The 14,601-nt window shown below is 39.2% G+C and overlaps 1 protein-coding gene across 1 annotated transcript in view; it reads right to left on the bottom strand.

Annotated features, from left to right (window-relative positions):
- Positions 1–14,601, bottom strand: part of WDFY4 (WDFY family member 4) — a 532,480-nt gene that overhangs the window by 294,992 nt on the left and 222,887 nt on the right. The window contains exon 31 of the mRNA XM_042780664.1: positions 1,818–1,982. Within this exon, the coding sequence (XP_042636598.1) occupies positions 1,818–1,982 (165 nt within the window). The remainder of the gene's footprint in view (positions 1–1,817; positions 1,983–14,601) is intronic.

Here is a 14,601-nt window from a genome sequence, read left to right as displayed (position 1 = left end):
CTGTGTTAATTGGTTTCCCTTTACTTTGTTGAAGAGGGTCTGTGCAGTCTTTCTGCCTAGTCCGCCATCTTGCCAGAATTCCCTTCCTTTGCTCTTGACTGCATCTTTTTTCCCCTCCACTCTTACTTTTCTAGGACATTCCTTTAGTTGATATTGTTCCATCAAATCATTTTAAAACCATTTTATCTTTTTGCAAATCTTCTAGTCTTTGTATTTAATCTTTTTGTTAAAATTATTGTTAAATTTTATTTGGCCATTTAATTTCATTTTAAATTGACTCATGGAAAGGACTTGAGCTTTGAGTGAGAGTTAGATTTATAGCTTGACTCTGTCATGTATTAATCACACAAAACATGGTATATTTCATTCTCTTAAACTGTGTGTGAGGTAAATCTTATTATCCCTATTTAACCTGGGGATACTGATCAGCACCACTTTGGCCCTCTGAATTTCAGTTTCCTCTTAACGACACCAATTTCATAAGGTGGATATTACAATTAAGTACCCAGGCATATGCAAAAGGTCAGGGCTCAGCTATGGTATGTCCTAGGTGTTCAGTGAACAGAAGCTGTTACCATAAATACACATCTGGAAAGAGATTAGCTAAGAATATATTCACTCACTCATTAGGTCATTTAACAAATATCTAATTTAAATATTTAACCACTACATGCTCAGCACTATCCTTGGAACATATAATATACTACTTAACCACTTTTGTCTTTCCAGTATGTTCATTTAGCTACAGTCAAGTTTCAGACAAGCATCACTAGCTCATTCTGCCTCTCTGGGATTCTGCTTCCTAATCCACCAAGGTGGAGATGGATGAGTGGATTTCTGCCCTCCCTACTATACTTGACTTTCCCAGGCTCTGTGCATACTAATCGCTGGGACTTCTTCTCTACTGAGAAATGTGTTAACATGCCCCAGCCTAGTCCACCCCAGGCTCCACTTGTGGCAGGGCCCTGAGTCTCATGTTTGACCACTGTTTCGGGTTCAACTCCTGCTCTACTCTCAGCACTCAGGTGCTTCTTAGCCTCCCCAAATCAGTCCTACCCTGTGACTTACTGGGGCTGGCATTCACATCAAAATCACCCCTTCTTTCCATTTGTTGTTGTTGTTGTTGTTATGTGCCGTCGAGTCAAACCCGACTCATAGCGACCCCTCCTTGGGTTTCCGAGGCAGTATCACTACGGAAGTAGGATTGCCCAAACTTCCTTCCAAGGAGTGGCTGGTAGGTTTGAACCACCAGCTGTCTGGTTAGCAGGCAAGTGTCTTAGCCACTATGCTACCAGAGCTCCTTCTAAATCCTCCAACACTCACACCCTTGACCCAAGACCCAAGTCAGTATCTGCCTCCCTACCCTCAGCAAACCCCTCAGACTGAAAACAGACATAGAGTCATGACCTGAGGGTCCTGAAAACAAAAGGAAAAACATTATTCTCATATTGTCCCCCCACCTCTTGTCTCACACCTTGGTAAAGAGGCAACAGGCTTTCTGGAATGAGAATTGTTATTTCACATTATCTGTGTACAAGTATTCCATACAGAATTGGACTTGATCTACCATCAAATTTTTCATTACTGAGATTCCTAACAACTGAAAAAAATTATTGAATCTCAGAGCTGAAAATGACCTCGAGCTGCAATGCAGCCAAGAAAAGGAAAATTACCCAAGTTGTTTACTTAATGTTCCAGTCAAGTTGCCTTAAAACGTATTTTAATTTTGGGGGTTGGGGAGGAGTTCTGCTTTCACCCTTGGAGAATGAGGAAGCAGACTGCTGCTCTCACTGGGGCAGGCTAGGGGCAGGTCCTACCTTTTGGGTTCCCAGAGGGAAGGTGACTGTGGCCAAGGTCTGGAGAAACTCTGGAGCATGCCACATGGGGTCCTGGGGGTATGCACGGTGGACAAGGCCCAGGAACTGCAGCATACTGGCTGGAAACGACTGTTCCCAGGTGCTGTCTTCAGAACCTGCCAAGGGCTAAGGACACACACTTCATGAGAAGCTAGGGCATGGAAGTGAAAGCAATTGTAACTTAGAAGAAGACCTCCTTTCTAAGACTTTGAAAAAGACTATGAGTCAACAAAGGATACTGGTCAACATGTGGGGAGTGATTTAATATATGCATAATAGTTCTACTCTGATCCACATGGGGTTGCCATGAATCAGCATCAACTCAATAGCAACTGGTTCTGGGGAGTTTCTGGGTGCTCTAACAGGTAACACACCTGGCTGCTAACTGAAATATTGGTGGTTCAAGTGTACCCAAAGGTGCCTTGGAAGAAAGGCCTCGTGATCTACTTCAAAAAATCAGCCATTGAAATCCCTAAGGAGCACAATTCTACTCTCACACACTTCAGGCCACCAGGATTAGGGGTAAACTGGATGATAACTGGTTGTAATATATGCAACAATTTTTCTAATGGCTTTATACATCTTACCTTTCTCATCTTCACAACAAAGCCCTGAGGAAGATGCTACCTTTACCACTATTTTGTTGCTGTTGTTGTTGTTATGTGCAGTCTAGTAGGACCTGACTCATAGCGACCCCTCCTTGGGTTTCCAAGGCAGTATCACTATGGAAGTAGATTGCCCAACCTTCCTTCCGAGGAGTGGCTGGTGGGTTTGAACCGCCAGCCTTCTGGTTAGCAGTCAAGTGCCTTAGGCACTATGCTACCAGAGCTCCCACTATTTTAGAAATGAGAAAACTGAGGTACAGAGAGTATACTTAACTTGTCAAAGGTCACCTGTGGGTAAGGGGCCAAGCCAGGAATGCCAGGCAGAGTAGCCTGGTTGAAAAGTCTGGTTATCTTCCCTATATGGTCTCTATGGGATTAGATATGCCTCCATATGCACAAGGAACTTGACTATCAAGGTTAAACTCTGCTTTCCCCAGTCAGTGCTGATGCTCCCAGCAATAGATCCTGCCCTGACTAATGCTTAGTAAACCTTGTCTGAGGTTGGCAGGGCTCGAGGTGCCCAGTCCCCACCAGCCAAGTGTCTATATTGAATCATGTTGCACTGAGTTAGTACCCAGTCATCTACAGTGACCTGAGCACATATTCACCACTTTCTCCCACCTGGTCTTAGACACATGGCTGGGTCTCTGCCTTGAATCCCTGACTGTGTACCAGTGCCCTACTGGAGTTTGACTAGCTTGACCAGCCCTTCCCAGGTATTCTCTCCAGATACTGACCTTGACCCCAATATATACAGCTGTTGTGTAATGCCTACCTTGTCCTAAATGAATAGCTGGAACTTAAAAATTGACCATCAGGATTGTTCCCTACAGAGTCACTCCAACACCAAGGCTGAGTGACACTTGACCTACTTCTATGGACACTATAGGAGTTCTGGTAGCATAGTGCCTAAGGCACTTGACTGCTAACCAGAAGGCTGGCAGTTCAAACCCACCAGCCACTCCTCGAAAGGAAGGTTGGACAATTTACTTCCATAGTGATACTGCCTCGGAAACCCAAGGAGGGGTCACTATGAGTTAGGGACGACTCAATGACACACAACAACAACAACATGGACACTATACTGTTGATATCGGACCCTTGCTCTAAGAAACCAGTTACCCAGCACCAGTCCCTCCCAGCTATGGCTTCCTCATTTCCTCACCAGCCTGCTGTTTGGTTCTTATGCAGCCCTCTTGAGTTGGAGTTTTTTGTTTGCCAAGTAGCTACCAAGTGCCTAGAAATGTGCCTCTCACTAGGAAACTCAAATCCAATTGTAGAAAGAAAGGCAGTGCACATGGGACAACCAGAGAGCAGTCTAAAATCACATTTACAGGATACTAGGAGTCTGATGTGGCTGGAGCAGATAAGCACTGTTTCTGAAGTCATCTGCATGAGTTCTATACATATTGCTAGCTTCACTATATTCTTGCAGCATGATATCAGACATACAGAGGAGTGTGAGAGTTAAGAGAGCTTTTTCTGGACTTAGTCTGCCTAGGTTCAAATCCTGCCTCTGCTGCGTACTAACAGTGCACCTTTGGACCAATTCTTTACCCTCCCTACACCTCCAGTTCCAGCTATGTGAAACAAAGGATCATGATGCTTTCAGGACAGACATCCTCATTGTACCAAATTATTAAAGTTTAATTCTTTGGGCCTTGAACCTGACTCTGCCTGGCATTCATATCTTTATTTAGTTTTGCTGTGTTTGCTTACTCTTTTCCTGTCAATCTTGGAGCCACATTATAGATACATGTCAGGACCCACGAAGTTGGGTCTTATTTCTGACACAGTCTAGAAGACACATCTTTAATATACAAGTTGATCCTTTTTACATTATTTGTTACTATTCAAATGTTTGGTTTTAGTTTTTTACTTCTTTTGGCGTATTGTATATTTTCTTTATTTTAAATGCTTTCTTGCTATTCCTTGTTGTTGTTCTTAGGTGCCGTCAAGTCATCTCCAACTCATAGCGACCTCACGTACAGCAGAACGAAACATTGCCTGGTCCTGTGCCACTGCCATGATCTTTGTTACACCCCAGCCCATCGTTGCAGCCACTGTGTCAATCCATCTCATTGAGGGCCTTCCCTCCACGTTGCCAAGCATGATGTTCTTCTCCAGGGTATGGTCCCTTCTGAAAACATGACCAAAGTAAGTGAGACAAAGTCTAGCCATTCTCATTTCCAGGAGCATTCTGGCTGCACATCTTCCAGATTTGTTAATTCTTTAAGCAGTCCATGGTACTTTCAGCATTCTTCACCAACACTACACCTCAAAAGCATTGACTGTTCTTAAGTCTTTTTTTTTCATGGTCCAGCCCTTGCATGCATATGAGGTGACTGAAAATACCATGGCTTGTGTCAAGTGCACCTTAGTCTTCAAGGAAACATCCTTGCTCCTCAGCACATGAAAGAGGTCCTTTGCAGCAGATTTGCTCAATGTGATATGACATCTGATATCTTGACTGCATTGGTGTTGAGTGTAGAACTAAGTAATATGAAGTCTTTGACAACTTCAATCTTTTCTCCATTTATCATGATGCTGCTTATTGGTCCCATTGTGAGGATTTTTGTTTTCTTTATATTGAGGTATAATCCATACTGCAGACTGTAGTCTTCAATCTTCATCAGTAAATGTTTCAAGTCATCCTCACTTTCAGCGAGCAAAGTGGTGTCATCTGCATAACATAGGTTGTTAATGAGTCTTCCTCCAATCCTGATGCCACCTTCTTCCTCATATAGTCCACCTTCTCAGATTATTTGTTCAGCATGCAGATTGACTAAGTATGGTGAAAGGATACAACCCTGACACATTCCCTCCTTGATTTTAAACCATGTAGTGTCCCCTTGTTCTGTTCAAACAACAGCCCCCTGGTTTATGTACACATTCCTTGTGAGCTCAATGAAGTGTTCTGGAATTCTCATTCTTCTCAATGTTATCTATAATTTGCTATGATCCACACAATTGAGTGCCTTTGCATAATCAATAAAACACTAGTAAGCATCTTTCTGGTATTCTTTGCTTTGAGCCAAGATCCATCTGACAGTAGCAATAATATCCCTTGTTCCACGTCCTCTTGTCAATCCAGACTGCACCTCTCGAAGTTCTCTGTCAATATACTGCTGCAACCATTTTTGAATTATCTTCAGTAAGATTTTACTTGTATGTGATATTAATGATATTATTTGATAATTTCCATATAGTGTGGGATCACCTTTCTTTGGAATGGGTACAGATATGGATATCTTCCAGGCAGTAGACAGGTAGCTAGCTGCCCTCCAAATCTCTTGCATTTTGAAACATCTCTATGGGTGTCCAGTCAATCCCTGGAGCCTTATTTTTCGCTACTTCCCTCAGTGCAGCTTCAACTTCTTTCAACACCATTGGTTCTTGAACAGATGCCACCTCCTGAAATGGATGAACATCGACCAATTCTTTTTGGTGCAGTGATTCTGTGTATTCTTTCCACTTTCTTTTGATATTTCCTACATCATTCAATATATTGCCGATGGAATTTTTCAATATTGGAACTGGAGGCTTAAATTTTTTCTTTAGTTCTTTCAGCTTGAGAAATGTTAAGAGTGTTATTCCCTATTGCTTTCCAACTCCATGTCTTTGCACATTTCATTATAATTGACTTTATCTTCACAAGATGCTCTTTGAAATCTTCTGCTTAGCTCTTTTATCTTGTCATTTCTTCAATTTGCTTTAGCTACTCTCTGTTCAAGGGCAAGTTTCCAAGACTATTCTGACATCCATTTTGGTCTTTTCTTCCTTTCCTGTCTTTTTAATGCCCTCTTGTTTTCTTCATGGATGATGTTCTTGATGTCATCCCACAATTCTTCTGGTTTTTAGTCATTGGTGTTCAATGCATCAAATCTATTCTTTAGATGATCTCTAAATTCAGGAGGGATATATTCAAGGTCATATTTTGGCTCTCATGGACTTGTTTTAATTGTCTTCAACTTCAACTGGAACTTGCATGTGAGCAGTTGATGGTCTGTTCCACAGTCAGTTCCTGGCCTTGTCTTGGCTGAAGATATTGAGCTTCTCCATCACCTCTCACAGATGTAGTCAATCTAATTCCTGTGTACTCCATCTAGTGAAGTCCACATGTATAGCCACCATTTGTGTTGTTGAAAAAAAGTATTTACAATTAATAACTTGTTGATCTTACAATCTCTAGCATTATTTCAATCTCCAAGGCCAAATTTTCCAACTACCGGTGATTCTTCTTTGTTTCCAATTTTTGCAGTCCAATCACCAGTTATAATCAGCACTTCTTAATTACATGCTTGATCAATTTCAGACTGCAGAAGTTGGTAAAAAATCTTCAATTTCTTCATCCTTGTCTTTGGTGGTTGGCACATAAATTTGAATAATAGTAGTATTAACTGGCTTTCCTTGTAGGCATATGAATATTATCCTGTCACTGACAGCATTGCACTTCAGGATAGATCTTGAAACATTCTTTGTGATGATGAATGCCACTCCATTCCTCTTTGATTTGTCATTCCCAGCACAGTAGATCATATGGTTATCTGATCCACAATAGCCAAAACTGGTCCATTTCTGTTCACTAATGCCTAGGATATCAATCTTTATGCATTCCATTTCATATTTGACAACTTCTAGTTTTCCTAGATTAATACTTTGTACATTCCATGTTCTCATTATCAGTGGATATTTGCAGCTGTTTGTTCTCATATTGAGTCATGCCACTTCAGAAAATGGAGGCCCCAAAAACTCTACTTTTTCTGTATTATTAAGGTAGACTTTACTCTGATGAGGCAGCTCTTTCCCAGTCATATTTTGAGTGCCTTTCAACCTGAGGAGCTCATCTTCTGGCACCGTATTGGACAATGTTTCAGGGCTATTCATAAAATTTTCCAGTAACATAGCAAACAGTATTTCAGTGCTGTTCATAAGATTTTCCCTGGCCAATTCTTTGAGAAGTGGGTAGGCTCTTCATTCTTCCTTGTTTGCTTTATTTTTAATAACATTTAATGATTAGCTAGATCCAGACTCCTTATGCTACACCCAAAAAAATTGATCCATTAGGCTACAATGAAATCATGAATGAATTTGCCAAAGATGGTGAAAGTACAAATGATGTGTTCTGGCCATGACAAACAGAACTAGTAATAGATAGCAAAAATTAAAAATAAAAAGCCCAGTCATATGAATATTTTAAAAAGTGAGTCAAAAAGATCTTTAGACTTGCAATTGCAGAAATTCTAGAAGATTAAAAAAAAGAAAAACTAAAAATGCCAAACACAATATCTTAGAAGTAGCCAGGAAAAAAAAAAAAAACCTGAAGAATAGTAAGTATATTCAAGAATCAGTTCTTTAAATAAATTGATAAGCTGTCAGCTTCTTAATTAACAAGACAGTCAGGATAAAGAGAGCACAATCATCACATTAAAAAAATAATTAAAAGAGATAATTTTGTAAAAATGCAATAAGTAGAAAATTTTTAGAAAAATATAAATTATTTAATCTAGGTCAAGAAGACACTTAAAAACTTCAAAGAGCCAATAGTCATGGAAGAAATTCAGGCAGTTTCATAGGAATGATTTAAATACTATAAGAGTTATACATTTCAGATCTTCTTGCAAATAAAGAAGAAAATTCCTTTTGTAAAGTAGAACCCTTCTTAGGTTCTTTTGATTTAGTTCTGACTCATAGTGATCCCATGTACAATAGAACAATACACTGCCTGCTCCTGCACCATTCCCACAATCTTTGATATGCTTGAGCCCAACATTGTAGCTGCTGTGTCAGTCCATCTCATTGAGGTTTTTCCCCTTTTTCACTGAGCCTCTACTTTGCCAAGCATGATATCTTTCTGCAAGCAATAGTCCCTTCTGACTACATGACCAAAATGAGAGGCAAAGTCTTTCCATTCTTACTTCTATAAAACATTCTGGTTGCACTTTCTCCAAGAGATTTGTTCATTCTTCTAGCAGTCCATGGTATCTTCAATATTCTTTGCCAATACTACAACTCAAAAGCATTCATTCTTCTGTGGTTTTTCTTATTCATTGACCAGCTCTCACATGCATATGAGGCTATTGAAAATACCATGGCTTGGGTCAGGTGGAGCATAGTATTCAAGGTGGCATCTTTTCTCTTAAACACTTTAAAGAGATCTTTTGCAGTAGATTTACCCAATGCAATATGTCATTTGATTTCTTGACTCCTGCTTCCGTGGACATTGATTATGGATCCAAGTAAAATGAAATCCTTGACAATTTCACAATCATTTCTCCATTTATCAAGATGTTGCTTATTGGTCCAGTTGTGAGGATTTTTGTCTTCTATATGTTGAAGTGCAATCCATAATGAAAGCTATGATCTCTGATCTTCATCAGTAAGTGCTTCAAGTATTCTTCATTTTCAGTAAGCAAGGTTGGTTTGTCTGCATATGGTACTTTGTTAATGATTCTTCCTCCAATTCCAATGCCACATTTTTCTTCATATAATCTGGCTTCTCTGATTATTTGCTCAGCATATAGATTGATTAAATGTGATGAAATTATACAACCCTGGTGCACACCTTTCCTGATTTCAAAGCATTCAATATCCCCTTGTTCTGGTCAAATGACATCTTCACGGTCCATGTAAACATCCCTCACAATTAAGTGTTCTGCAATTCTCATTCTTTATAATGGTATCCTTAATTTGTTAAGATTCACACAGTTGAATGTTTTAGCATTGTCAATAAAACACAAGTAAACATTTTTCTGGTATTTTTTGCTATTAGCCAAGATCCATCTGATATCAGCAATGACATTCCTCATTCCATGTCCTCTTCAAAAAAGAGTACCACCAGTGTTTTGAATGCCAGCACAGTAGCCCATGGTGGACAGATTTCAGCAGAGTTTCCAGAATGAAAGACTCAGAAGAAGAAAGAGGCCATCCACTTCTCAAAGAATTGGCCAGGGAAAATCTTATGAATAGCAGAGAAACACTGTCTGCTATACTACTGGAAAATTTTATGAATAGCCCTGAAACATTGTCCAATACAGTGCCAGAAGATGAGTTTCTCAGGTCAAAAGGCACTCAAAATATGACTGGGGAAGAGCTGCCTCATCAGAGTAAAGTCTACCTTAATGATATGGAAAAAGTAGAGCTTTTAGGGCCTCCATTTGCTGATGTGGCATGACTCAATATGAAGATAAACAGCTGCAAACATCCATTGATAATGAGAACATGGAATGTACAAAGTATGAATCTAGGAAAACTAGAAGTTGTCAAAAATGAAATGGAATGCATAAAAATTGATATCCTAGGCATTAGTGAGCAGAAATGGACCAGTTTTGGCTATTGCAAATCAGATAACCATATGATCTACTATGCTAGGAATGACAGATTGAAGAGGAATGGAATGGCATCATCACAAAAAATGTTTCAAGATCTATCCTGAAGTGCAATGTTGTCAGTGACAGGATAATATTCATATGCCTACAAGGAAAGCCAGTTAATACTACTATTATTCATATTTATGTGCCAACCACCAAAAGCAAAGATGAGGAAATTCAAGATTTTACCAACTTCTGTAGTCTGAAATTGACCAAACATGCAATCAAGATGTGTTGATTATCACTGGTGATTAGACTGCAAAAATTGGAAACAAAGAAGAATCACTAGTAGTTAGAAAATTTGGCCTTGGAGATTGAAATAATGCTGGAGATAGCATGATAGAATTTTGCAAGACCAATGAGTTATTCATTGCACATACCTTTTTTCAACAACACAAATGGTAGCTATACATGTGGACTTCACTAGATGGAATGCACAGGAATCAGATTGACTACATCTGTGGCAAGAGGCAATGGAGAAGCTTAATTTCTTCAGCCAAGACAAGGCCAGGAACTGACTGTGGAACAGACCATCAACTCCTCAAATGCAAGTTCAAGTTGAAGCTGAAAACAATTAAAACAAGTCCATGAGAGCCAAAATATGACTTGAATATATCCCTCCTGAATTTAGAGACCATCTAAAGAATAGATTTGATGCATTGAACACCAATGACTGAAAACTAGAGGAATTGTAGGATGACATCAAGAACATCATCCATGAAGAAAACAAGAGGTCATTAAAAAGACAGGAAAGGAAGGAAAGACCAAAATGGATGTCAGAAGAGACTCTGAAACTTGCTTTTGAGCAAAAAGTAACTAAGGTAAATGGAAGAAATGACAAGATAAAAAGACCTGAACAGAGATTTCAAAGAGCATCTCAGGAAGACAAAGTCAATTATTATAATGAAATGTGCAAAGACCTAGAGTTAGAAAACTAAAAGGAAAGAAACAGTTGGTATTTCTCAGGCTGAAAGAACTAAAGAAAAAAATTAAGCCTCCAGTTGCAATATTGGTGGATTCTACAGGCAATATATTGGATATACAGGAAATATCAAAAGAAGGTAGAAGGAATACACAGAATCATTGTAACAAAAAGAATTGGTCGATGTTCATCCATTTCAGGAGGTGGCATATGATCAAGATCCAATGGTGTTGAAGGAAGAAGTTGAAGCTGTAGTGAAAGAAGTGGCAAAAAACAAAGCTCCAGGAATTGACTGGATACTCATTGAGATATTTCAACAAACGGATGCCGTGCTGGAGGCACTCACTCGGCTATGCCAGGAGATTTGGAAGACAGCTACCTGTCCACTGATGGGAAAATATCCATATCTGTACCCATTCCAAAGAAAGGTGATCCCACACAATGTGGAAATTATCAAACAATATCATTAATATCCCATGCAAGTAAAATCGTACTGAAGATAACTCAAAAACGGTTGCAGCAGTATATTGACAGAGAACTTCTAGAGGTGCAGGCTGGATTCAGAAGAGGATGTGGAATGAGGAATATCGTTGCAGATGTCAGATGGATCTTGGCTGAAAGCAAAGAATACTAGAAAGATGTTTACTTGTGTTTTACTGACTATGCAAAAGCATTCAATTTTGTGGATCATAACATATTATAGATAACATGGTGAAGCATGAGAATTCCAGAACACTTCATTGTGCTCATGAGGAACCTGGACATAGATCAGGAGATTGTCATTCAAACAAAACAAGGGGATACCGTATGGTTTAAAATCAAGAAGGTAGTGTGTCAGGATTGTATCATTTCACCATACTTATTCAATCTGTACGCTGAACAGATAATTTGAGAAGTTAGACTACATGAAGAAGAATGTGGCATCAGAATTGGAGGAAGAATCATTAACAACCTGCAATATGCTGACAACATAACTTTGCTTGCTGAAAGAGAGAATAACTTGAAACACTTACTGATGAAGATTGAAGAATACAGTCTGCAGTATGGAATGAACCTCAATATAAAGAAAACAAAAATCCTCAAACTGGACCAATAAGCAACATCATGATAGATGGAGAAAAGACTGAAATTGCCAAAGATTTCATATTACTTGGTTCTACAATCAACACAATTGAAGCAGCGGTGAAGATACCAGACGATGTATAGCACTTGGTAAACAGGCTGCAAAAGAACTCTTTCAAGTGTTGAAGAGCAAAGATGTCTCCTTGAGGACTGAGGTGCACCTGACACAAGCCATGGTATTTTCAATCACCTCATATGCATGTGAGAGCTGGACAATGAATAAGGAAGACCGAAGAACAGTCGATGCTTTTGAGTTGTGGTGTTGGCAAAGAATGCTGAAAGTACCATAGACTAATAAAAGAACTAAAAAATCTGTCCTGGAAGAAGTGCAGCTGGAATGCTCCTTGGAAGCAAGAATGGCCAGACTTTGTCCTACCTACTTTGGTCATGTTGTGAGAAAAGACCATTCCCTGGAGAAGGATATCATACTCTGTAAAGTAGAGGGTCAACAAAAGAGGGGAATGCCCTCAATGAGACGTATTGGTAGTGTCTACAATGATGGGCTTGGGATAGCAGGGATTGTGCAGATGACACGGGACCTGCAGTATTTCATTCTGTTGTACATGGGGTCACTATGAGTCGGAGACAACTCAACACAACCTAACAACAACATGTCCTCTTCTGAATCCAGCTTGAATTTCTGTCAATGCCCTGTCAATGTATTGCTGCAACAATTTTTGTATCATCTTCAGCAAAATTTTACTTGCATGTGATATTAATGATATTGTTTAATAATTTCCACATTCTGTTGGATTACTTCTCTTTGGAATGGGCACAAATATGGATCTTTTCCAGTCAGTTGGCCAGGTAGCTGTCTTCCAAATTTCTTGTCATAAACAAGTGAGTGCCTATAGTGCTGCATACATTTGTTGAAACATTTCTTTGGGTATTCCTTTAATTCCTGAAGTCTTGTTTTTTGCCAATTCCTTCAATGTAGTTTGGACTTCTTCCTTTGATACCATTGGTTCTTGATCATATCCTCCTTCTTGAAATGGCTGAACATCAACAATTCTTTTTGGTACAGTAACTGTGTAATCCTGCCATCTTCTTTTGATACTTCTTGCATCATTCAATATTTTGCCATTAGAAACCTTTAATATTGTAACTTTTGACTTGATTTTTTTTCTTCAATTCTTTCAGCTTGAGAAATGCCAAGCATGTTCTTCCTCTTTGATTTTCTATCTCCAGGTCTGTGCATATTTCATTATAACATCTTACTTTGATTTTTTTGAGTGGTCCTTGGAAATCTTCTGTTCAGATCTTTTACTTTATCATTTCATTAGTTCAATTTATTTACTCTCCTTTCAAGAGAAAGTTTCAGAGTCTTTTCTGACATTCATTTTGGTCTTCTCTTCCTGGTCTGTCTTTTAAAAGAGCTTTTACTTTCTTCATGTATGATTTTTCTCAATGTCATCCCACAATTTGTCTGGTCTTCAGTCACTAGTGTTGAATGCATCAAATCTACTCTTCAAATGTTCTCTAAATTCAGGGAGATTATACTCAAAATCATATTTTGGATCTTGTGGCTTTGTTTTAATTTTCTCCAGCTTCAACTTGAACTTGAATATGAGCAATTGATTGTCTGCTCCACTGTCTGCCCTGGTTTTGTTCTGACTGATAATATTGAGCTTCTCCATCACCTCTTTCCACACATGTAGTCAATTTGGTTCCTGTCTATTCCATCTGGCAAGGTCCACTTGTATAGTTGCTGTTTATGTTGTTTAAAAAAGGTATTTGCAGTAAATAAGTTGTCTTGCAAAATTCTATCATGTGATCTCTGGCATCACTTCTATTACCAAGGCCATAATTTCCAACTACCGATGCTTCTTTGTCTCCAACTTTCACATTCCAATCACTTGTAATTTTCAGTACATATTGGTTTGCATGTTTGGTCAAGTTCAGACTGCAGAAGTTGGTAAAAAAAAAAATCTTCATTTTCTTCATCTTTGACTTCAGTGGTTGGTGCAAAATATGAATAAGAGCCATGTTAACTGGTGTTCCTTGTAGGCATATGGACATTATCCTATCACTGATAGCACTGTACTTCAGGATTGATCTGGAAATGTTCTTTTTGACCACGAATATGATGCTATTCCTCTTTGTCATTGCTGGGCAATGTAGACCACATGGTCTGATTCAAAATGGCCAATAGCAGTCTACTTCAGCTCACTAATGCCTAAGATATTCATCTTTATGTGTCCTTCCCATTTTTGTCAACTTCCAATTTTCCTAGATTTACACTCTGAACATTACATATTACAATTATTAATGGATTTTTGCAGCTATTTCTTCTTGTTTTGAGTCATGCCCCCATCAGCAAATGAAGGTTCAGAAAGCTGTATTCTATCCATGTCATTAAGGTTGACTACTTTGAGGAGGTAATTCTTACCCAGTCACATTTTGAGTACCTTCCAACCTGAGGGGTTCATTTTCTGTCACTATATCAAACAATGTTTTCCTGTGGTTTTCAGTGGCTTCTTTCTTCTTCTTCTCCTTCTTCTTCTTCTCCTCTCCTTCTTATTCTTCTCCTCTCCTTCTTCTTCTTCTCCTCTCCTCTCCTTCTCCTTCCTCTCCTCTCCTTCTCCTTCCTCTCCTTCTCCTTCTCCTTCCTCTCCTTCTCCTTCTCCTTCCTCTCCTTCTCCTTCCTCTCCTTCTCCTTCTCCTTCCTCTCCTTCTCCTTCTCCTTCCTCTCCTTCTCCTTCTCCTTCCTCTCCTTCTCCTTCTCC

The sequence above is a fragment of the Orycteropus afer genome, unplaced genomic scaffold (assembly GCF_000298275.1).
Source record: "Orycteropus afer afer isolate SDZICR_OR568_19922 unplaced genomic scaffold, OryAfe1.0 scaffold00052, whole genome shotgun sequence".
NCBI lineage: Eukaryota > Metazoa > Chordata > Mammalia > Tubulidentata > Orycteropodidae > Orycteropus > Orycteropus afer.
The sequence above is the reverse complement of the archived record's forward strand: the minus strand, read 5'-3'. Positions and strand labels throughout refer to the sequence as shown.